This window comes from Canis lupus, chromosome 30, assembly GCF_003254725.2.
Source record: "Canis lupus dingo isolate Sandy chromosome 30, ASM325472v2, whole genome shotgun sequence".
Lineage (NCBI taxonomy): Eukaryota > Metazoa > Chordata > Mammalia > Carnivora > Canidae > Canis > Canis lupus.
In genome coordinates this window covers 25,532,741-25,555,805 of record NC_064272.1, presented here as the reverse complement: position 1 = coordinate 25,555,805, position 23,065 = coordinate 25,532,741, and the positions used below count along the sequence as shown (strand labels likewise).

General features: G+C 36.7%; 1 protein-coding gene across 3 annotated transcripts in view; it reads left to right on the top strand.

The window, feature by feature from the left end:
• Positions 1-16,977, top strand: part of RORA (RAR related orphan receptor A) — a 711,297-nt gene extending 694,320 nt beyond the window's left edge. For all 3 annotated transcript variants that reach the window (XM_035708680.2, XM_025472618.3, XM_025472619.3), the window contains 6 exons: positions 622-743; positions 2,104-2,236; positions 2,910-3,017; positions 4,723-4,833; positions 5,755-5,867; positions 7,516-16,977. In XM_035708680.2, coding sequence (XP_035564573.1) covers positions 622-743; positions 2,104-2,236; positions 2,910-3,017; positions 4,723-4,833; positions 5,755-5,867; positions 7,516-7,680 — 752 coding nt within the window. In that variant the 3' untranslated portion in view covers positions 7,681-16,977. The remainder of the gene's footprint in view (positions 1-621; positions 744-2,103; positions 2,237-2,909; positions 3,018-4,722; positions 4,834-5,754; positions 5,868-7,515) is intronic.
• Positions 16,978-23,065: the final 6,088 nt, after the last annotated feature.

Here is a 23,065-nt window from a genome sequence, read left to right as displayed (position 1 = left end):
GCAAATGTAGAAACCAAAGCACAGAGAGGTTGATTAATTTACCCGAGATCATACAGCTAGTAGGCATAAGAGCTGAGTTTCAAACACAGGCAGTCTGGTGCCAGAGTCCACCTCTTAACCACCACCCTATATTTAGTGACATAATAGGCTCTCAGTAATGCTTTTTGTGCTATTTGCTGGAAAAATAAAAGAAATAAGTAACCATTTTCACAAAAGCATACCATTGCCTAATCTTGGGAGAGTAATCCTCTCCAGGTCAACGTACACAGCAGGTGTGTCTTCATAAAAATGCCAAGAAGAAGCTGTGTCAGTCATTTCCCACACCTACCCAGGCTTATAATTGTTCATTCCCAGATATTGGTGTAAAGTCAAGGTCAGGAGGGTCTCTGAGGTCACCAAGATTTATTGCTAAGTATTGGCTTTGCCTGTTCTTCATCTTCATGTTCCAAAATACAGAATAGTTCCAAATTGCTTATTTAAAAATCTAAAGATAAATAAAACTGGCTCAGTGTGTTGCTTTGTACTTGTTACTTTTTAAACCAAATATTAGGCAGAGAAAACCCTGATCATCTGGAGAAGAGCTTGGCTTTTCATGTTTGTGATCTCCTGTTTTCTCTTTAGAACACCTTGCACAGAATATATCTAAATCACATCTGGAAACTTGCCAATACTTGAGAGAAGAGCTCCAGCAGATAACGTGGCAGACCTTTCTGCAGGAGGAGATAGAGAGCTACCAAAACAAGGTACACGCTGAAGAATTTTACCCAGGATTGAGGCAATAGTGGGAAGGGTGTTTATGCAGGAGATCTGACTAAGAATACAGACTAGAGAATGAATGTCTTTCATCAGATATCAGATTTCTCTTTAAAATCTTTCTTCTAGAGATGATCATATACTTGGGGCTTTGTTGTCTTACTGAGGTGCAAGTGTGTGAAATTCTAGCAATAACAAATTCTATTATACCTATGACTATACACATATCTCCTATCATTTGTCAGTGGGGGCTGGATGAAGCAGTGTCCAAAAGCCTGAATGAATTGAGATTTGTCCTGATATCACAGTGGAAGATTTCCCACCAGAATGGGAGGGCAAAGCCGGAAAAGGGGAAGCTTCAGTTACCCATTCTGCTTTAGTAAAGGGAAATGCTGTGGTTTTCCCCAATAATTATAGAGATGTAGGCCTAGGAAGGACGACAGAGATTATCCAGGCTAATCCTCCCTTTCATTTTACATATGAGGAAATTCATATCCCTTGGCAGAATGAGTGAAAATATCGGGACTAGACCAGGACTCCTACCTCCTAATTCAGTGTTTCCTTCACCCCCTCATATCGGTGAAAACAGTCAAACTAAGATTGAGGGAACAAGTGAGCAATGTAACAGATCTAGGTTACCCTAAAACTAAATTAGGAAGTGGGTATGTAGAAGCAATTAAACAGAATAGGTTAGAGAATAACAAAACATCACATTATTTACCTTTGAGAAAGCAGGTAATACCAGCAGCCAGCCAGTGTTGCAAAGGGAAAGCAGAAAGCAGTAAGAAATCGCAAGGCATGCGAAATAGGATTGAGAGTCAGAGATGCTGGGATTTGAATCCCAGCTCCAACACCTCCTAGCTGTGAAACCTCTATGAGAATTTATGTCCATTTATGGAAAATGGGGAGATGAAACAAGACAATGATGTCATAAAGCATCTAGCTCAAAGCAGGTGCACGATAAATGATTGACTCCCCTTTTCTTCCCTTCCTCCAGTAAAGTAGCGTTAAATTCCCCCAAGGTAAAATGATTGCTCAAAAGAAGTTCCTACTTTGCTACTCTCCGAGGCCCAAGGGTAGAGAGTGGCATGTGTTGCTTTCCTGACTCATGTTTTCACCTGCTCATAATATCTTTTCCCTGTCCCTTTGCCACCAAAATGGTAAAAAGAAAAATTGGAGGAGACAGGAAGGGACTTGGAAGCAATCATTATCACCCGAGTGTTCATTTTTAATCCTCTAGCTTTTTTTAATCCATTTCCAAAGAAGGATTTTTTTATAAAATAGGAACAGTTAAACTGTGTCTGGGGCATGGGTAACCGTGACTGCTAATGTGCTTCACTCCTCTTACAGCAGCGGGAGGTGATGTGGCAATTGTGTGCCATCAAAATTACGGAAGCTATACAGTATGTGGTGGAGTTTGCCAAACGCATTGATGGATTTATGGAACTGTGTCAAAATGATCAAATTGTGCTTCTCAAAGCAGGTATGTGCTTTGCAAGTGAATTTTGAGATCTCTTCCTAACCTGCTTTCACCCGCTTATTAAAGAAATGCTTGGTAAGGAAGGTGTCGGGAACAGTTTTTCTCCAATGATAATAGCTTGGGTTTCTTTTAGCAGAAACAGAGTCCTTTTAAAGGTTTTTGAGCTATCTGTGGGGAAACATTCCCTCCATTTTGCTTCTCCTCTAAGTGAAACGATTAATTTGAAGGGCACTCACATTCTCCCATCTTACCGTCACCTGTGTTTGTTTCTACTGCACCAGACTCTCGGGAGGGAACAGCGAGTTGTTAGGAATGTTATTTGTGGAACTCAAAGGGCCACCCCTGGTGTTTTGGTTTGTTTTAATAAATGTGAATCCATACGTTTTCCTGGCAACTTAGATAGATTCTGTTTGCAAAACAGAAGATTGCCAGAGAAGTAATTTGTAACTCCATCTCTCTTCAGGACTACAGCCTCCATTAGCTTCAGCATGAATCTTTAATTACACTGGTGAACTGGGTCCCTTTAAATAGAGAGCTGGTGTGACAGAAAGCCCCTGGCTCCACTGCATACAGCCCCACTGTGCTGAATCAGAAAGGGGTCTCTACATTAGTGCCTTCACAATAGATTAATATTCACCACGAGAAGATAATCCACACCATTTCTGCCTTCACTTAGGTTCTCTAGAGGTGGTGTTTATCAGAATGTGCCGTGCCTTCGACTCTCAGAACAACACCGTGTACTTTGATGGGAAATATGCTAGCCCCGACGTCTTCAAATCCTTGGGTAAGGAAATCTGGGTGCTCTTTTACATCAGGGCTGTAGGAAAATGTGGGAGCCCCGCCAAAGAGCTCACTGAACAGAAGGGAAGCTGTTATTTGGAAACAAAAATTAAAGGATTTTATACTTCTGTTACTTTATAGTCACTGCAGGAAATTCACACAGCTCAAACGCTCTTTGTCTAGATTACATTTAAAAGTTTAGCGTTTTCGTTGGATCTAGTCGGTGATCGAAGAAATTTATATGGTCTAACCTTCCAGTTCCCTTCCAGGTTTTAAGAACCAGATTTTCCTAGGATAAGTTATTCAGATAAACTAGAAGATGTGATTTGATACATAAAATCAAGCAAAGAGCTAAATGTCTGCCCTTCTGTACTTCTCAATAACAACCATTAGTAAGAATGAAATGTGGATATCAGAGAAATAAAGCATAGCTAAGTGAAAGTGACATATACTATAAAAATTACTTTGGATTTCTGGAATTTAAATAAAGTGGAATATAATCAAGAAGAACAAAACAGTATCCAAGATAAAGTTGTTAGGTGATTTTAAAAACAGTTAAATGACCAAAGGCCATATACTTTAGGAAAGCCCATTAGTTTAAATACATATACATAATATGCAAATCTGAAAGAGTGGATACCAAACTTAACCATTTTTTTAAAAAGATTTTATTTATTTATTTGAGACAAATAAAGTGAGCATAAGCAAGAGGGAGGAACAGAAGGAGAGGGAGCAGCAGACTCCCCACTGAGCAGGGAGCCCCAACTTGGGGCTGGATCCCAGGATCCTAAGATCCTGACCTGAGCTGAAGGCAGACACTTAACCGACTGAGCCACCCAGGCACCCCCAAACTTAACCAATCTTTTGAGGATGGATTATGGATTATGTTATGAGACTTTCACGTTCAGAAAAGTGTTTTCAGTTTTGTAAAAGGTATAATGATTTTACCACCAGAATGTGTCATTTGTTATCATTTTTAAGAGTGGTTTAGATCAAATAGAGTAGAAAACAAAAAAATCAGTGAATGTAACATCTCAGTTGGATTGTAGCCGTTTAATTCTTTTAATTCTGTTGGTTAAGATTGTGGGTTCTGAATTCAGGCAGCCTGGTTTTTAATTTCAGGCTGTTACTTCCTACCTGTATAACCTTAAGTACATAATTTTTCTGTTTCCTCACATCTAAAACGGGGGTAATAATAATACCTCCCTCATAGAGCTGTTGTGAAGAAATAAGTTACCCAAAGAAAACCTCTTAGAGTGGTACCTGATAATATACTAACCTTGCCACAAAAGTCCACTCTCGTTATTTTAAATGGTCAGGATTATAGTGAAGGTGATGATAGCTAAACGGATTCTTCTTTTTTTAAGATTTCAAACTGTTAAGTTGTAGAAATGTTACTATCCCCTTGTTTTGTTTTCTTTCTAAGATTTATTTATCCATTTATTCATGATAGACAGAGAGAGAGAGAGAGGCAAAGACACAGAGACACAGGCAGAGGGAGAAGCAGGCTCCATGCCAGGAGCCCGACGCGGAGCTCGATCCTGGGACTCCAGGATCGCACCCTGGGCCAAAGGCAGGGGCTAAACCGCTGCGCCACCCAGGGATCCCTATCCCCTTGGTTCTTAAATTATTAGATCCCTCCTCGCCTTATTCCATATTTTTCTCCTAGGGTAATAACCAAAATCCCAAACTGTCTTTAACTTTGGCAGGTTGTGAAGACTTTATTAGCTTTGTATTTGAATTTGGAAAGAGTTTATGTTCTATGCACCTGACTGAAGATGAAATTGCATTATTTTCCGCATTTGTACTAATGTCGGCAGGTAAGATTATCAAATAACAATGAAATGGTTTAAAAATTGTCCAGGTAAAGAATTCTTACAAGATACATAACTTTTAATGACTGTAGACTTTTCAGGTGTTACCAAGAGAGGTTGCCACCTTATTAAATCTAAGTTTTATCAAATAGCAACCTTCCCCCACACACATACATGTACATGTTTAAGAAGACCTCATGCCATTCTGATAAAATCTTAATAAATGAGAACTGAGTAAAACCCAGTCCATAATTAACCTCCTGATATCATGAGAAATGCTCTGGTAGAGTAGGGTTACCCTTCTTAACACAAATCTCCCAAGATAACATGGTTTTTAAGATATCCTACTTTTTCTTAAGATTCATTTGGATGTCATCCACAAGTTTATCTGAATTTAATCTATGTTTTCAACTAGTACTGCCTCTTGGGATAATCTGTTTTGCAAATTTACTGTCTTCTGTTTGGAACTTTTACACATAAAGACTAAATTAACAACACTTAAGTCATTTGGAATTCTCTTGACAATTTTAGTTGCCTTGGATTAAAAGCAATTTTCATATTTGCCAGAAAGGCTAGCAGGATTGCTCTGAGTATTTTACCCAGAAATGTAATTATTAGAAAGATTTGAATGTCCAAGGTGGTTTCATTTGCCCTTGTATATGCCTTAGGTTTAAATAGCTATCCTTTTGGAAGGGGAAGACTCTTCCCTTCCCTTAAGCATCAGTAAAAATGGAAAGCTTTATCACTGTACTGTTGTAGACCAGTGTTCCACTGCTTTAGGAGATTTTGAACAAGGATTAAAACTGGCCTATTGTTCTCTAACTCTGAGTTGTGGTATAATAATCTGTGTATAAGAGTCCTAAGGAACTGGGGTGTCCTGAAACCACGTAGGAGGAATACTAAGAAATAATCATTCTTCGTGTGTAGATCGCTCGTGGCTGCAGGAAAAGGTAAAAATTGAAAAACTGCAACAGAAAATTCAGCTAGCTCTTCAACACGTCCTGCAGAAGAATCACCGAGAAGATGGAATACTTACAAAGGTAAGAGGGAAAGGTGTCCAGCTGGCATAGCCTAATCTATCCCTCACCACAGATCTTGCTGTCAGCCACCATTATAAGTCATCTTACCAGCCCCTGAACGTATCCATAAGCAATTAGGCTACTGAAAGAGAAAGAAATATCCATTTCAAAAAATTTGGTTGAGCCAAAATTCAGGTTATGTTCTACTTACTATCACTGGTTGTGAAGTGTCTTGCAATAACAGGGCAATGATGGAAATTTTTTTTTTTTTTTTTAAGCATTGACACATTCTGGAAGTCCTCCTAAGTTGTATATAGAGCAGAGTTAATGTTCTGCGTTGATATAAATTAGAGAGGAATCTTTGAATTTAGAAGGAAGAAGTTTTAAAGGACTAAACAAGCAGGATAATCACATCTTCTAATATTAGTTCTATTTCCATTACATTCATTAGTAATCAACAGAAAGTGACTTTTGTATTTTCTTCATCAATTTCCCATTACTACCCTGTATTCAAAGCATAAGGCCTCATTTTTGCTAATTATTACCTTTTGCAATAAAAATATAATTAGGATGTCAATTTAAAGTATGCTAATATCCCTCAGTGCTAGTGATGGAAATATGTATTTGGTCTTTGAAAAATAAGCCCTATTATTTTTTTAGACTATTTCATGTATTTTATTGTTCACATCTTATTAAGATGGATTTGAGAGGTTTGGGTTTTTCTTCCTGCTTTCTTTTCTTTTATCCTGATAGCTAGGGTTAAGTCAGAGAGGGGAAGTTGGGGGTTAATTCCTGTTTTGTTTTTATTTTGTACCCATTCAATGAGAGATTGAGGCAGGAATGGAAAATAGAAGAACTCTCCAGACCCTTACCTTCTTCTCCATCTTTTTGCCCCAATGCAAGGATACAATGAGGTTCTTTCATTATAGAGAGCACCTAACCCATGGACAAGATCTATCAAATATGTTTCTTAGGATTATTCTGGTAGAGATAATATATCATTTGCACAGTACTTTTGGAGTATAAAAAGCATCGTTTCAAGCTGTTGTATTGTCTTCAACTGGGAAATGGTCAATGCAGAGACTTCCACCCAGGTCTTCTGATGATTCTTTCTTCTGAGCCTTATACTCAGACCCAAAATTGCTTTGTACAGGCAAAGGTCTTTCCAAAAGAAACTTGTTTTCATTGGAGTTGGCTAGTACTGGTTCTGCAAAAAATACGTAGGGGATGCCATCATCTCTAGTTGCAGTGACCTCGCCTGCCCATGACTGCCTCCATGTCTTCTTCTCTGGCACCAGATGTCTTTTTTCTCCAGAGCTGTAGAGAGCAGGGGTGGGGATGGGAGAGCAGAGAGCATGTTGGAATAAGAGAAGGAGGTGAGAGGCTTGGCTTCTTATCTCAACTTTGCCACTTCTGCTCATGAACATCCTCTCAGGTCATTCTATTATTTGTCTTCAAAATTGTCCCAAAAAATTGTATTTAATCTATACCTGGTATTCTATGATATGCCTAACACTTGTTTTTAACCAATCTTCCTATTGGAAGAACATGTAAGTTGCTTCCAGTGTTTCGCCTTTGTAAACAACGGGCTAAACATCTTCCAGATTCCCTGAATTTTGATGCTTGTGTCTGTTCTCTCCTCACAACGTGTCTTTTCTTCCACTTACAGTTAATATGCAAGGTGTCTACATTAAGAGCCTTATGTGGACGACATACAGAAAAGCTAATGGCATTTAAAGCAATATACCCAGACATTGTGCGACTTCATTTTCCTCCATTATACAAGGAGTTGTTCACTTCAGAATTTGAGCCAGCAATGCAAATTGATGGGTAAATGTGTCACCTAAGCACTTCTAGAATGTCTGAAGTACAAACATGAAAAACCACCACAACAAAATTAACCGAGACACTTTATATGGCCCTGCACAGACCTGGAGCGCCAACACACTGCACATCTTTTGGTGATCGGGGTCAGGCAAAGGAGGGGAAACAATGAAAACAAATAAAAGTTGAACTTGTTTTTCTCATGCATATGATTTCCATTATGCCTACAGAAATGGACCCTTTTTCTGTCTCTACTTCTTGATCATTGACCTCTGTTTACAACTGGAGGAGGGTACTAAAGTCGGAGCATTTCCTTTTCTCGTAGCTCACTGCCCACAGACTTTCCGCAGAGTCACCAAGCGGTCATAACCACAGAGAGTCCAGCAATAATCGGTGACTGGTGTGCATAATGGAGGTGGCGGCGTGACTTTGCACAACTTGCTCTTTGTCTCATGAAGGAAGTTTTTATTTTTTCTCACCGATCATTGCCAGTCAGCAGGATGGCATGAAAAGGGTCCATAGCACTAGCAACAATAGCATTATAATATATTACAGGGTAAATGGGCATGAAGACTATATATAGCTAAAAGAGATATTGTTTATATATTGTTTTAATTAATATAAAATGTAGTTACTGGTGTAGCTTTTCCTGTTGAATTGATAAGGCACTTTCATTTTGCACCTTTTTCTTTAAATTAAATGCTAGCGTGTTCACTGTCGCGTCGCATGTGCACCAGAAACACAAGTTTAACTGAGAAGGCTTGGAAAGTACGTCGGGAGGTATTTATGCTGCTGTTTACAAATTACTCTTAAAAGACTGGCTGGTCATATCTAGAAATCACGATACGGATTCTTTTTTTTTTTCTTCTACACTTTATTCGGAATTAGAAACGGAACTCTCCCTAAATTATACTTTGCTTTGGGTAAGTTTAAGGATAGATGTGTTTATGCTTCATACAAAGTGGAATGATCGATTGGTGCTATGGACTCATACCATCATGCACATTTTTTTTTTCTAAGTTTTTTAAATGTCACCTCAAGGAGGCAAGGGGAGGAAGGAGGGGAGGCTCATTTCACAAATTCAGTAGTTATATGGACTCCGTCTCAACTTGTAATTCTTATGCTTGGAGAACAAATCAGTAACCCAAATATTCATTGGGAATTCAGCTTTTATTATAAGAAGGACCCAAAGATCATATCTGGAGCAAACACACACTCCCCATGTGAGGACATGAAGCATTTAATTGTGAATGGTTATGTTCTTGGTATAATCTAGGAATTCTAAGAGTGTATCTCAGAGTGAACTAGTTCTAGACGAGCTGCTTCTAGATGCTATATTTCTAGAATATTGCTCTCCATATTTCACAGACAGTAGATAGAAGGACAAGGGGAGATATGCAACACTGAACTGGTTTCTCTTATTTAAATATTAAATATTTTAAGCATTCAAAGTGAAGTTGATGCTAGCCGCAAACATTTACTCTTGTATTTATCTTCACTAGAAAACTGTGGACTGTAATTTATTTTATTAAATATTTAGAAGATTGTTTGGCTTTTGTGTTCAGGTGAGAAATATTGAATGTTTTTGTTTTATTTCATGTTTGGGGGGCTTTTTTATTTTAATAATTCCCAATGGAATTATTAGAAGGGAAAATGAACAATCTGATACACAAGTGTGCATGTTTTAAAAATAAGTGCCCTTTGGAAATGTAGGCATTTCGAAGATGATTTTCATCAGTTGGGGTGGGACTCAGACTTTGGGTCTGAAAGACCATGTTTATACAGGAAAGGGAACATCTTCCCATAGCGCAAAGGTGGGAGTTTCCAGGCAGCCCTTTATAGCAAAGAAAGTGTCTCTACCACCAGGGTCCTCTTGAATCTTCCCTAGGAACTGTGGCTCCTAATGTCATGTGGATCACAGCACGGGCTTCCCAGAGCCCTCTATTCTGGCTTTAACTCCACTGATTTTCTGATTTGTTTCCTGAGGGACTTGGAAAAGAGGAAGGAATTATTCACACATAAGTGTGTATGAAGCCTAAATAACATCTTAATTTTTTTTTCAAAAACATTGTAAAAGGGTTTAACCATAAATAGAAGACGAGAGTAATATTTACTTAAATTTCTTACAAGTATATTAAACTTTATGTGAGTGTTTATATAGAGAGGTTAACTATCAGCATATAGTATTTATATTTGGGCAGGAAGGGTTAAATCAAATTTTTAATTTAAATAAGCATAGTTCCTTTAATGATCAATAGTATTTATACTCTGAAAAGAGTACCAAGCTTAGTTATTTATTTGTCCATTTTTTTTCCCTGTTGTTTCTCCTGGTGGGAGGGTGGTGGTGTGTTTTTATTTTGGTCTGATTTTTGTTTTTTGTCATTCTGATTCACTAAATTTGGGGATGGTTTTATTAAAGTATATTAACTTCTTTTTAACCAAAGCTTTCTGAATATGACCAGCCTCAGGTGCTAGCGCATTAAAGAGCAACTAAACCTAATTCCAGTGTCCATTTGTGAAACGATTAAGAACTAATTGAACTTCTCTAAGGGTGAGAGAGAGCATAATGTTGAGCTTAAAAGAAATTCCTTTTCCCAGAAAGGATTTTGCATGTACCAAATGAAAAAAAAAAAAAAAGATGCTTAATCCCAGTAGTAGTCACACCATGGTGACATTGCTTTTAGAATAAACCAATATACATTGACATGATGCTGCTATCAGGTCTTTCTGAAAGAAAAGCAAGGTGAGGACTTTAAGAGCAAAATACATCGACAGTGTAGGAACAGAGCAGGACAGGTGTGCTCGGTGCACAGAGGGAACAACTATTATTTGGATCAAAGTTGGGATCTGAAGTTAAACAATAAATTCAGTTTAAAAAATGAAGTATAGAAAAGGATGTGAAAAACTTTGCATTTTTATTCTGTTATTATAGTAATTCTTGTGTAATGACACAAACTACTTGGTGATACAGAACAATTATGCTTAAGATTTCTTATAATTAAAGTTTCCTATACTTAAATATCCAATAGTCTTTCAAAGATTGGAATCACATCATTGTTATCCCGGCTGCTATAATGCCTTTTATACAGTTTTTTTCACATAGGGTACATAAGGCTTTTGTACAAAGCCCAAATACCTTTGGTTACAATGGTGTCAGATGGTTGTATTATATTCTGAAGAACCTGGCCTTGTTCACAATGAAAACAAAAGTGCAGATGAAAGTGCTTTTTTGGACAGTTTGCAAATTGTGTTAAAGCTATGGATTTTTTTTAAGTGTTCAGCATCCTAATTTGCGTTAAAGCTATGGATTTTTTGAAAAGTCTTCAGCATCCTAATTCACCCTTCCTAACTTAAGGAAAATATAACTTAAGACACTGCTTCTAAGTTTGGTTGTTCTTTATAGTGTGGATACCCAGATCTCTGTGAGCGTATGGGGGTGGGCTGAGGGCCAGGTGAGGAGGGAGTGTGTGTGTATGTGTGTGTGTGTGTGTGTGTGTGTGTGTGTGTGTGGTTTTTGTGTGTATGATGTGCGTGTGTCAGACCGCTTCTAGGCTACTAAGTGTCAATGGAAAAGAAAATGTATTCAAAATACTTAAATCAAAACTAGAAGATGGGAAAAAAAAAAGATTTATTCTATACAAAGCCTTGTCTGGACCACTTTAGAGAGACTTCTATTTTTTTAACCCTTCTATAAATATTTGATGGCACTTGAAATATTCCTGCAATAAAATGTGATTTGTGTAAAGAAAAAAAAAAGATTTTGTAATGTGAAACAAAGAAAGAAAGTAATGTAATTTTCTAAAAAAAAAAATACAAACAAACAAACTTTGTATTATTTTCTTGATGGAATTTGTCTATCTGTCTTTGGAAAACTTTTTATTTCATTGAATGTGCCATAGTAGAAATATGTGTTTTTAGTTTTAGACTAAGGAATAGCTGTTTGTGTTCCGACATTCCAAAATGCAAAACAACGTAGTAGAATCTTTAATGAAAAGGTTTAAGTAGGATGTAAGCTTCTCTCATTGTTGCTTTTTTGCACATGTTCTTCATTCCTCTCTAGTGCAATATGTACATAGAGCACTTGCGGGTGTACCTTGATCCCTCAGGGAAAAAATACATATTTGTACAGTTTTGGTTTTTTGGTTTTTGTTTTTGTTTTTGGTTTTTTTGCCTTTTGTTTTTGGCTAAGGAATGTCGATTGAATCACTTGTTATTGTTGAGGGGCAGCCAGATAATAATCCTAAAGCCACTGTTTTCAAACATTGATTGTTTAAATCATGTGTCCTTCCAGTGCTATTATTTTAAGATAATAATAATAATAAAAAGTTATTTTCTGACAGTTCTTTGTGCTGATTGGTGAAAAAAAAAGGGTAAATAAGCACCTTATGATTGACTTACTGTGAATGACAATCCATCTTGATATCAACAATAGAAGCCCTATCACTTTGGAGTCGGGGTTAAGAGTCAGAAACAATGTGCTCAGGGATCTTCTAAAACTCTTCAAACAGGGTGGCCAGTATTACTGGGACAAATTGTGTTTTTTATTATTAATAATAGTGATAATAATACTATCCCTCAAGGCACAAGTGAACTGTGTAGAACTCTGTGTGTGTGTGTAAACTCTTCACTATTGTCTCATTTTGTTGAGTTCAAAATATATGTGTTCTTCAGTCTTGTGTGGTTAAAAGTGCTGAATAGCTTCCAAAGCAGTATAAAGTTATGCCAGTATGTTCACAAGGTAAATTAATAGGCAGTGTACTGACAGAGAGCATCACTTCATGTGCAATCCTACATACTCCATTGACTTCCTCTGATAATTAAAATATTCATGATAAATTCATAGCATTATATATTAGAAACTTTCAAATTCTACATAGTATGCAAAAAATTGTCTAAGACTATAATGAGATGAGAGCTCTGCCTATCAGTGCAGTGAAAGAGGTGAAAATTTCAACACATTTTTTTCAAATGCCAACAAATAACTGTTATTTTCATTGTGTTCTCCTCTAAAAGCAAACCCCCAAATCCCTTTATGTTTCACAGCTCTTTTACTTCTACTTTTATAGTTTTCATCTGTTGAATTAATACAAGAGCTAATGTTTAAAGACAGACAAAACCCACCTATATAACAGCACCATGAATCAGCTTTTAGGGTTATATTTGACATTTTTGCAATATAGTTTCATTTTCATGTTTCCATGTATTTTCATAATGTCAGTGAACCTCAGTATATTGTTGGCTTTGATTCTTCCTTACCTGGAATACACATTCAGAAGGAGCTTTCCATAATTTCTTACAACCATAGCGGAGTATAATTTGGGGAAACTTTCCATGTCGTTTAAATGAAAAAGAAACTTTGACCTTCTTGTTTTTTGATAATGAAGACTATGGAAAATGGCAGAAACCCCTCTCTCCTTCTCTCTCAACATATATATATATACATACACACACCTATACATATATACACCATACATATACATACATACACATATACATATACATACAACATGTACATACATACACAGACACAGGTTATTAACATTTTCACATACTATAACGTGATTGCCATGTCTTACTTATAAAGATATGATACAACAGAACCCTATAGAAACAACTTTATACTGTGGATCAGATTAACAGAAATGTAATTGCAATAGTAAGTCTTGACCTATTGCCAACAGTCTACGATATGAGTTTTCATTCTATCCCTAAACACTAGTATTAGGAAAGTGGTTCCACCAGATTCAATTCAAGAGGCCTTCCTATTATTGTTTATTCTTAAGACATGAGGAGGCTGAAGAAAATGTCTTTCCAAAGCAATCGGTTTCACTTCCGGAGCGGTTGCTTGTTTCTTTAAGTATGACCGACCAGTTTTGTCAGGCTCTCAGAATAATTTTTAAAATAATCCAGAAGCCTGGCTTTATACTAAGGAGATGTCATAGATGGAGGGATCTCTGTGTTTAACCAGACCCTCCGATCTTAGAGCAATAAATACATTCATTCAGTCATTTACTTATTTACAAACCAATGACAAAATATTCAATCCAAATAAAAACAATGCTTTTTCAGCAATGCAATATAACATGGAGTCTTGTGTTAAAAAGCGACTATGAATATTTTAAATAGATGCCTACAGAATCCGTGTTCGCCGTTTACATGTAGTGTGTTCGCCACATTTTCTTTGGCTTTTTTCCTTCTAAGAACTAATGAAAGACAGCTTGCTGTGAGCTTTGACACACTGCATACGCCCTCATGTTCCATGCTGTTGTTCTCTAAGAGCAACTGAATTCTCTCCAGTGTCTGTGTGTTTCCCTTCTCACTCATTATGACTTTATTGTGGATGAAAACTATTTCTAGGAACTTGGTTATTATTGAACAGATTGCATATGTAAATGCAGATAATTCTTGAGCAATATAGTGAATATGATTTCACACAAAAAAAATTCGTATGTACTGTACACATCTTCCTGAATCCAAAATTCTCTTCTTATATCCACAGTGGTTTGAAATCTCATATAAAACAGTGGTAAATTTTTAAACATTAGGACATTAGCTGGCTGCTTCTTTAAATGTACCTGTTCTGTCTGCTTGCTCCTTTTGTGGAGATGTGTTTTTGTATTGGATGTTTGGGCCAATGGGAGGCTTCAAGCTACAACATATTTTCCCAGTTTAAATATATTTAACATATGACAAACCCCAGACAAGGCTTTTAATATGTATAAAGAACTGCAGTGTTAGGTGGTTTATTTGCAAACCGTTTTCAATGTTGTCCATTTTTATGGCACCTTTAACAATATTCTTGTTTCCAAAGTACAAAAAAAAAAATAGGTTAAATAATCTAGCCATAACTGAATGTCAAGCAATAAAACAAATGACTTTTGTGCATAGACTTAAAAAAATACAAATTTTAGACATCTGCATGTAAATGCAATCTCTTGTTTACTGCTTTCTTCAACTTGAGCAATTGATTCCTTATTTACTATTAACTTAAGAACTTGTAATGGCCTGTAAACATTTTCTCTCTTACTCTTCTTTCAAATTTACCTTGGTCCCTGCTTTTAAGTCATAATATTTAATGTTGTTCTGCACATCTCTATACAGTTAACTTTTTGGCTTTCATTCTGTATAGATAAGAAAATGTTATATTATAAACAGCCTACTCAGTGCAAATATTTATCTGTTTATCAAATCCACAATATGCTGTATAATACTGGTTTTACTATATAATCTATTTTAGACATAGCTGTTTAGAACTAGAGTGTGCTATTTTTGTGTTTTTCTGATGTGTGGTGCTAGATAAGTTACTTTTGTGAACAACAACAAAAAAATCCCTTTTATTCCTAGACAATACCACCTTTGGGTCTTGTTAATTTCACTGAGTATAACTATATATTTGTATATATATACATATATATATATATCTACCTGTTCCCAACTGGCAGCTGTATCAGAGTGCTGGATTTGGGACACGCTTTTCTCTTTAAATACATAATATCATTATATAAATTATTCTAGAGTGTATTTAATTAGGATAAAATTACTTCCTTAGTATGGATATTTGACATCTATAGGGTGAATTTGTTTATAAATATGGATATATGAAAACTTCTTAGCATTTACTTTATGTTTGCTACTTGGCTTTATACCATATCTCCTGAGCTGAAAAAATAATTTTCCAGGCCTTCAAGATCCTAAAAAAACACTCTAGTTTAATGGAGTAATACTTTTTTTTTCTTACTAAGGAATCATGTTATTGGCACCTGACTGAGTTGTGTACTTAGCTCCTATTTAGGCATTATATAAAATATCCTTGGTGGCTTGATGGCAGAATAAGTGTTTCCCCTCCTACCTGAGCCATGAGAAGCTTGGAGATATCCAGTATCATGGCAGAGCACGGGCCATAGAGCAAATTTGACAAGGGATGTTCTGTTTTAATCTGACCTCAACCAGTTCCATGAACTGTGAGTGAAAGACCTTCATTTTACAAGTCATCTAACAATGAGCTTAGTTAAACTCTTTCACCTATTCTCCCAAGACTTATTGGCATTGTTAAAAATCAAAAGTATATCAAATATCTAACTAAGGATGTAGTTAACCTTATTAAATATTGATTAGAATTGTTCTGTAATATTACTGAATTTGTAAGATCTTTAGCAAAGATTTTTGAGCAATTTATAAATATAGAGCAAATGTTTCTGTTTACTGCACTTTTTGTAATTGAAGGTGATAAATTCTCAAGCCATGGTTATTGGCTTCCATGCACTGCATATTTACCCACAATTCTAGACATTTTCCATTTTTATGGAAGAGTTGCTGTTACCTTAATTATAAATGCAATCATGTGGTTAATGAGAGCGAATGCTAATAGTTAACCTTTTAAAGAGAATTGGCTACAGTTTAGGGAGAAATCTCTTTAATACAAATCATGTCATTCCTTATTGCTTCACTTAGAGATTGAAACCTGTTTTGTTTTTGTTTTTGTTTTTTAAGCACCACTTAGTATCCTAAACTTCCTGAAAGTAGAGATTGTATCTCTTTGTGTCTACACAATGGCCAGCACATGTCAGCATTTGATAATTGTTAAATGACAAGTGTGCCCAAATTAAAATTTTTTCTTGGGATTTTTTTGGGGGTAAATTTATAAAGTACGTCAAGCCTTATGGTTAACACTTTCTTCTACAACCAAGTATTAAAGCCACATTTAAAACGACCACATGAAATGCTGATTCTAATTGTGTGTAGGTCTTGAAGATTAAGCACACAAATTTCACAAAACTCTGTGAGTAACAAACTCAGCCTTCTGTAAATATACATGCAAGTTTGGAAACAGTAATACTGTACCTATAAATATATGCTGTCTGTTTTGTGTACAGTATGTAAAAACTCCTTTTCTGCCACACTAAAAATGCAAGCCATTTATGGAAATCCTAAAAATAGTATTGTACTAAAACTTTGCTAATGATCTTTATTAGAGGATCATCCAACTTTTCACTTACATTGGGTTTTCTTTTCAATTCACTCTTACAGTAGTCTGCTTATTTCCAGCTGTTTGTTATTTTATTGAGTCCTCAATTTAAAAAAAAATATTTTGATTCATTTTGTAAATACAAGCTGTAAAAAAAAAGAGAGATTTAATGTTGTCTTTTAAATACTCCAATTTTCATTCTAATATGAATGTTGTTATATTGTACTTAGAAACTGTACCTTTAATATTACATTACCTTTATTAAAAGTGCATTGAACACATCAATTTTAGATGTGCTTTATGTACTGTTATCCTATAATAAAACTTCAGCTTCTAATGGAACACTTGCCTTGTTTTTATTCTTTTTTCTTGGGTTTTGAGTTTCCTTGTACATAGTTTTCTAGCTCACATTTTGTCTCCAAAAAATGGGCTAGTAGAACCTTGCTACTCAAAGTGTGGTCCACGGGTCAGTAGCCCTGACATCACCTGCAACCTTGACCTTATTAGAAATGCAGAATTCTGGGCACCTTCCCAGACCTACTATATTAGAATCTGAATTTTTACAAGATCTTCAAGTGATTGGTTTGCATACTAAAGTTTGGGAAGTACTGGTCTGTAGTACAGTACTTTTAAAAAAATAATTCATTTCCATTTGCTGAGGGAAAAGTATATAGAAGGCTCAAGATACCCTTTGGATCTGAGAAGCTAAAGAAAGAAGTTTTAACTTGTGAGATAATATCTATTGATTGGTCATAGCCGCTAGAAATACAGTTGAGGATTCTCAGGCTGCTGGCTGTCTCAAAGAAGAATGCCATGACTGATTAGTGGTATCTGCCCTGATGTGCAGGAGGGGAGAAATCCTGAATGCACACCATACTTTGTCATCTTTGCTTTAGAAATCATTAAAATGGAGTGTCAGAAATGATGCCAAAGATGTTTAAAAAAATCTGACTTTCTGAGATGTCTTTGCCCTACCTCAGCCCAACCACCTCTTGAGTAGATTATATAGGAGTAAACTAATAAATTTAATATCAGCTAAGTATCACACTATTTTGATTATGCAAAACATCTCATCATAAATTATTTTGAAAGTAATAAAAAGATGTTAAAAAGTATTTTGAAAGTAACGTCAAGGACATCCAAATTATAAAATATGCTGAGGTCAGAATAAATGCAACTGAGTTGGCATTTTCCTTCACACGCACATACTACGATACCTAAGTGTCTCTTGCACTCAGTACAATAAATGTTTGAACTGATCCCCAAAGTTTTTCATGTGACAGTCCTTAATCCTGCTTTTATTTCCAACTGCTTCTGAGAAGAGGAAGAATGAGATTATGCATGTGAAATATTTGTAGACTGTCAAATTCTATATAATTATATTCACCGCCTTCCAGTATCTCAGGAAATTAAGAATTAATGGAAAAAATGGAATTCATGTAATGAAATCTGTCACCTCCAGGCCTTTGGCCAAACCCATGCCTAAACTCTTTCTGATAAAAACAATGGTTTACACTCACCTCGCCATGGATTAGCTTGCCCAGCTTCAAAGAGATACCAGAACGAGAGTGTAAGAGGGATTTCTTACCATTCTGTATATAATGATCTCATGGGAGATTTAGAAAGAAATGTCAGATTAATAACAAAAACAAATGTCAGATTAATAAACTCTTGGAGAAAAAGCAAAAACAATGATAGTAAGATCTGACCACAGTGTATCTTGGTTGGTACTGTTACTACTAAGGGGTTAACTGCTGATGGGCTGAGATGTAGCTCAGCACCTTCTTTTCCCCTTTTGAACAAGAAACTGGAGATGGGGCCCAGTAATATTCAAAGCCATGGTCTAAAAGAGATTGTTAATATTCTATAAGTCACCAGAAACAAGAAGAATAAATACAGTCTTGCCTAAGAAATTTCAGGAACATGGGAGGAAGCAGGGAATTTTTGTCAAGAGAACACTCCTGGATCCCAGAAGAATCTCATTGTTGGGTACTCAATGTTTCTTATGGCAAGCCTAGACTCTCCTATTGGCAGAAGCCTACTGCAAAATTAACAGGCACACTGTAATTTCACTGTACCACTACTTGTGAGGTGGAGAAAAATCCTTTTTTAATTTTCTAATGTCATTTATCTCTGATGTTGGAAAGAGATAAACTAGTCTTAACAGATTGACTCTGCCTCTGGATTTTTTTTCTCCTCAGGAGGGGGACTATTGACTCCAGTAAAATACAGTCATGTCTCAACAATCCGTTTATTGCTTATCCACTTGATAGGCTTCTCAAACAATATATTTAATTCCAGGATCACTTCCTCTCTGCAGGGGAGAAGTTGCTTCAACTTCTTGATTGTTCTGTGCTTAGAGAACAAAAATTAATTTTAAGATTAGCCTCACCCCAAATTATGATAGTAACCTCCTAGCAAATCGCACATCCACCTTTTCTACCATTCTTTCTTTATCCCGCCAATAAATACATACTGTATTCTAAAGATAAATATAAATAACTGCTTAATTATCTTACTTGAAATTATCTCTTCTGTCATCAGCCTCTCTCCATGGGAGAGTTAGAGGCTCCCTATAAAAGACCAGCATTCAGATGAACAGTTAGTTCTGGTTTGTTTTGTTGTTTTTAGTGCAGGGACCATGTTAATATAGAACAGTACAAACTATACTTCAAAACATATTATCTTCTGAGTGGAAAATTTTGACCATGTTAGCCATTCTCCTCTGAAACAGGATATCCTAGGCCTGAGCATTATGCTGGTTTTCAGGACTAATGATAATTTCCTCCCCCCTTGAAATACATTTATTGCTGAAAAGTCAGGTTTGAACAAATTACTACTGGCAACAGTATTTCCCCCAATAGCTCTGAATCAATTCCTAGATCAAAAACTCTTTCCTAGAGAACTATTTATGAATTCTCATTTTGAAAGAATATTATGGATGATTGTTAAGTTCATGAAGTAATTCCCTGAGTGAAGTTGTTACCACACAATAAACTCTCCAAGGCTAAGTTCATCCCAAATCAAGCAGAAGAAGCTCATTAGCTGAATGATAGGAAAATGACTTGTTACTAATAAAAAAAAATAGATGATCATGCATATGCCTCTGTCTTGACTTGGTCCACAAGAAGAAATACACATCTAGAAGCAACTGCAATAACTTCACTTAGCCAAGTGGTTGCCATTTTAAGAAATTCTTTTTGAAATTTAGTCCAATGAAACATTTTATAAACTCAAAAAAAGTCTACTGTTACAAATTCTTTTAAAATGATATTGACTTCTCATTCAATGTCTGAGTTTGGTTTTCAGTTTAGCAAGAATGGAAAACCAAATATTTCCTCTGCATAAAAATCCACAGAATAAAATGATACAATCACTTTGGAAAACAGCTTGGTAGGCTCTTAAAAAGTTAAATTTACGTACAGTCCAGCAATTCCACTCCTTGGTATCTGCCCAAAAGAAATGAAAATACAAAGTTCACACAGTGATTGATATACAAACGCTCATAACAACATGACTCATAATAGCCGGAAAGGTGGTAACCATCTAATGTCTGTTAACTGTTGCATGCACAAACAAAATGGGGCATACCAATAAATTCACTACAATTCAGCAACAAAACTATTAATACCTACTGCAACATGGATTGTCTTAAAAAATATTCTTCCAAGAGAAAAATCCATATTGCATGATTTTATTTATATGAAACATCCAAAAAAGGCAAATCTATAGAGATGGAAATCAGATTTGTGTTTGCCTGGGGCTAGAGGGTAGGAAGAAAGATTAATTGCAAAGAAGCACAAAGGATTTTTCAGAGTAATGGCATGTTTTAAAACTTGCCAGGGTTGACTGTGGGCTGCAAAACTCCATACATTTACTAAAAATCAGTGAATGATACAAATAAAATGGGTGAATTTTATGACACATAGATTATACCTCAATAAAGCTATTTTAGATGTACAGACACAGAGACACACATACACACTGGTTTCCCCATCACCCAGAGAATTAAGTCCAATGTCCAAATTCTCTAATATAACATGAAGACCATCTCTGGTTCCTTCTCCCTTTCCAGTCCAATGGCCTTCATTCCCCACCCCCACCCCCCCAACCCCAGCCCACAACAATGCAGTAGCTTTTCTCCTTCCCCAGAACATGCAGTGCTGTTTCAAATTTCTGCACTTTCTCCACACCTGAAAACCCATAGCCCCTTTTCTACCCAGGGAACTCCTACTCATCTTTCAAGATGCAATATAAATTAAACTTCTCTGAAGTGGTCTCTAAGCTGTCTCAGTCAGAATAAGTTCCTTCCTCATCATGTTCCCATAGAATCAATATGTGGTGTGTGTGTGTGTGTGTATGTACCATTTCTTATTTGTATTATATACATTTGTTTACAATGCTACCTCCACTATGGGTTTTTGTGGTTTGGGAAGGGCAGAAAAAGTATGTACTAATGGTTATTTTATGTTGAACTCTTTGCGATGTACTTTTTATATGTTACTTCTAATCCTTACAACAACCCTGTGAGATATTACTGTCTTTATTACCCAAATAAGGAAACCAAGGCTCAAAGAGGAGATGCAGCATCTGTAGGATTACACTGCCAGTAAGCAGGAAAACTGAGATGAAACCCATATCAGCTAGACTCCAAAAACCCATGTTCTTTTCACTAAAGTGCTTCTGGTTTACAAGTAGAGCATAAAGAAGAAAGAATACATATATTTAATGTATTGTAATGGCGAAAGTTGTTAAGACCTGATTTTTAGTAGCCACTTTGTCACTGATCATTTAATGTTAGAAAAGTCACTTGACAACCTAGGCCCCAGTTTCTTTATGAGGAAAATAAGAGGTTGGATGAGATAATCTCCAAAGTTCCTTCCGGCTCTAAAAATTCTGATTCTATGTGCTATCTTGTAACCACCGGAAATCAAAAACACCAAACCAGAGCATGCTTTTGATAATAATCTGTAATCTCAACACAGGCCATGACTGGTGATGTTACCACCCCGCACCACTATGGGCCAATCCCAGCAGCATATGTGCTTGAACAATTCTTGTGCCCTTTTTTAAGCAGCTGCTAAAGAGTAAGATTGGAGTCCCAATTCTCTCTGCATGCTTTATGAGATAGTACCCCCTAATATTCTACACTGCCTTGATATCCGTCTCTGTCCTAGCACAGGCTGTGAATATCACTTACCAAATAAATGCTACCTGCACAGTGCCACTCCTTGCTCCAACTGATCTGCAAGTATTCACAAGCACTGTCTCCTCTAGCATTCCTCTGCTGATAAGCAACCCCCAGTCCCTAGACCAACATTTCATTTCTTACACAATAAAGTCAAAGAATCCTTAGTCTAGCTTATATGTTCTTCTGTGGCTTAGTCCCAATGTGTTTTTCAGACTCTTCCTCTACTACTCTTTATAGTCCTTGCATCCTCAGCAAAATAAATTACCTAAGGGTCCCTGTATTCAAGGGGGACTTTTAATAGAAGTATAATTTCTGTGTAAACATAGTTTTAATCAATATCATAAATGACGTCAAAATTTAGAACATGCCTTCCTGCTAGCATACAAACTGGACTCTGTTCATGCAATAGGTTTGTGCACTTCCTTGTGCTGATCCCTTTCTAGAATGCCCTTTCCCATCAGCCACGTATTTCAGATTCTTCAAATGAGCTGACATGTCAAACGCCCAATGTAGTAACTGACACGCAAGGATTCAATAGCTGTTTTCCGTCCCTCTCACTAGTGATTTCTGTCCTCTCTGAATTTGCACAATCTCTCTCCAGTAGCTTCCTACTTTGTTGTTTTATCATTATTTAATGTGAATGAGAGTCCCAGTGATCAAAAGCTCTTGGGAAAACGGGTATTCCGGTCTTAGTCCTCTGTGTCCCCAGCACCAAACACACATCGTAGGCGCTCAATAAATCTTCCTTTAATGAATGAAAATAAGATTAGCGGGGCCCACCAGGGTCGCTGCAGGTAGAAAGTGACATCCGGAAATGGAGTGGGGATGGAGTGGAGGTGCTAGTACGTGCCAGGTGGCGTGCTGAGCTCAGCTTTATCCATTACCTCATTTAATCCTTTCAAAAACCCTAAGTAAAAACAAAACAAAACAAAACAACCCCTAAGTAAGTGCCGGTGATAACTCCATTTCACAGATGAGATAACAAGATTAGGAAAACTAAAGATATTTTGCCCCAGGTCATAACCAGCTCTGCTGGGGTCTTAGACTGTACTTGTCGCGCGTCCCTCTTTTGACCCATCACTATTCCCTCGAGGTCGGGGACTTTCTAGGACGACACAAGCCTCGAGTCCCTTCCGCGGGGCAAGTCCCGGCAAGGCGGCCCTCGCGCTTTCCAGGCAGAGCACCCGGGAGCATCCGAGGGACGGGAGCACCGGCCCCGCCCGCGGCGTCGCCCGTGAC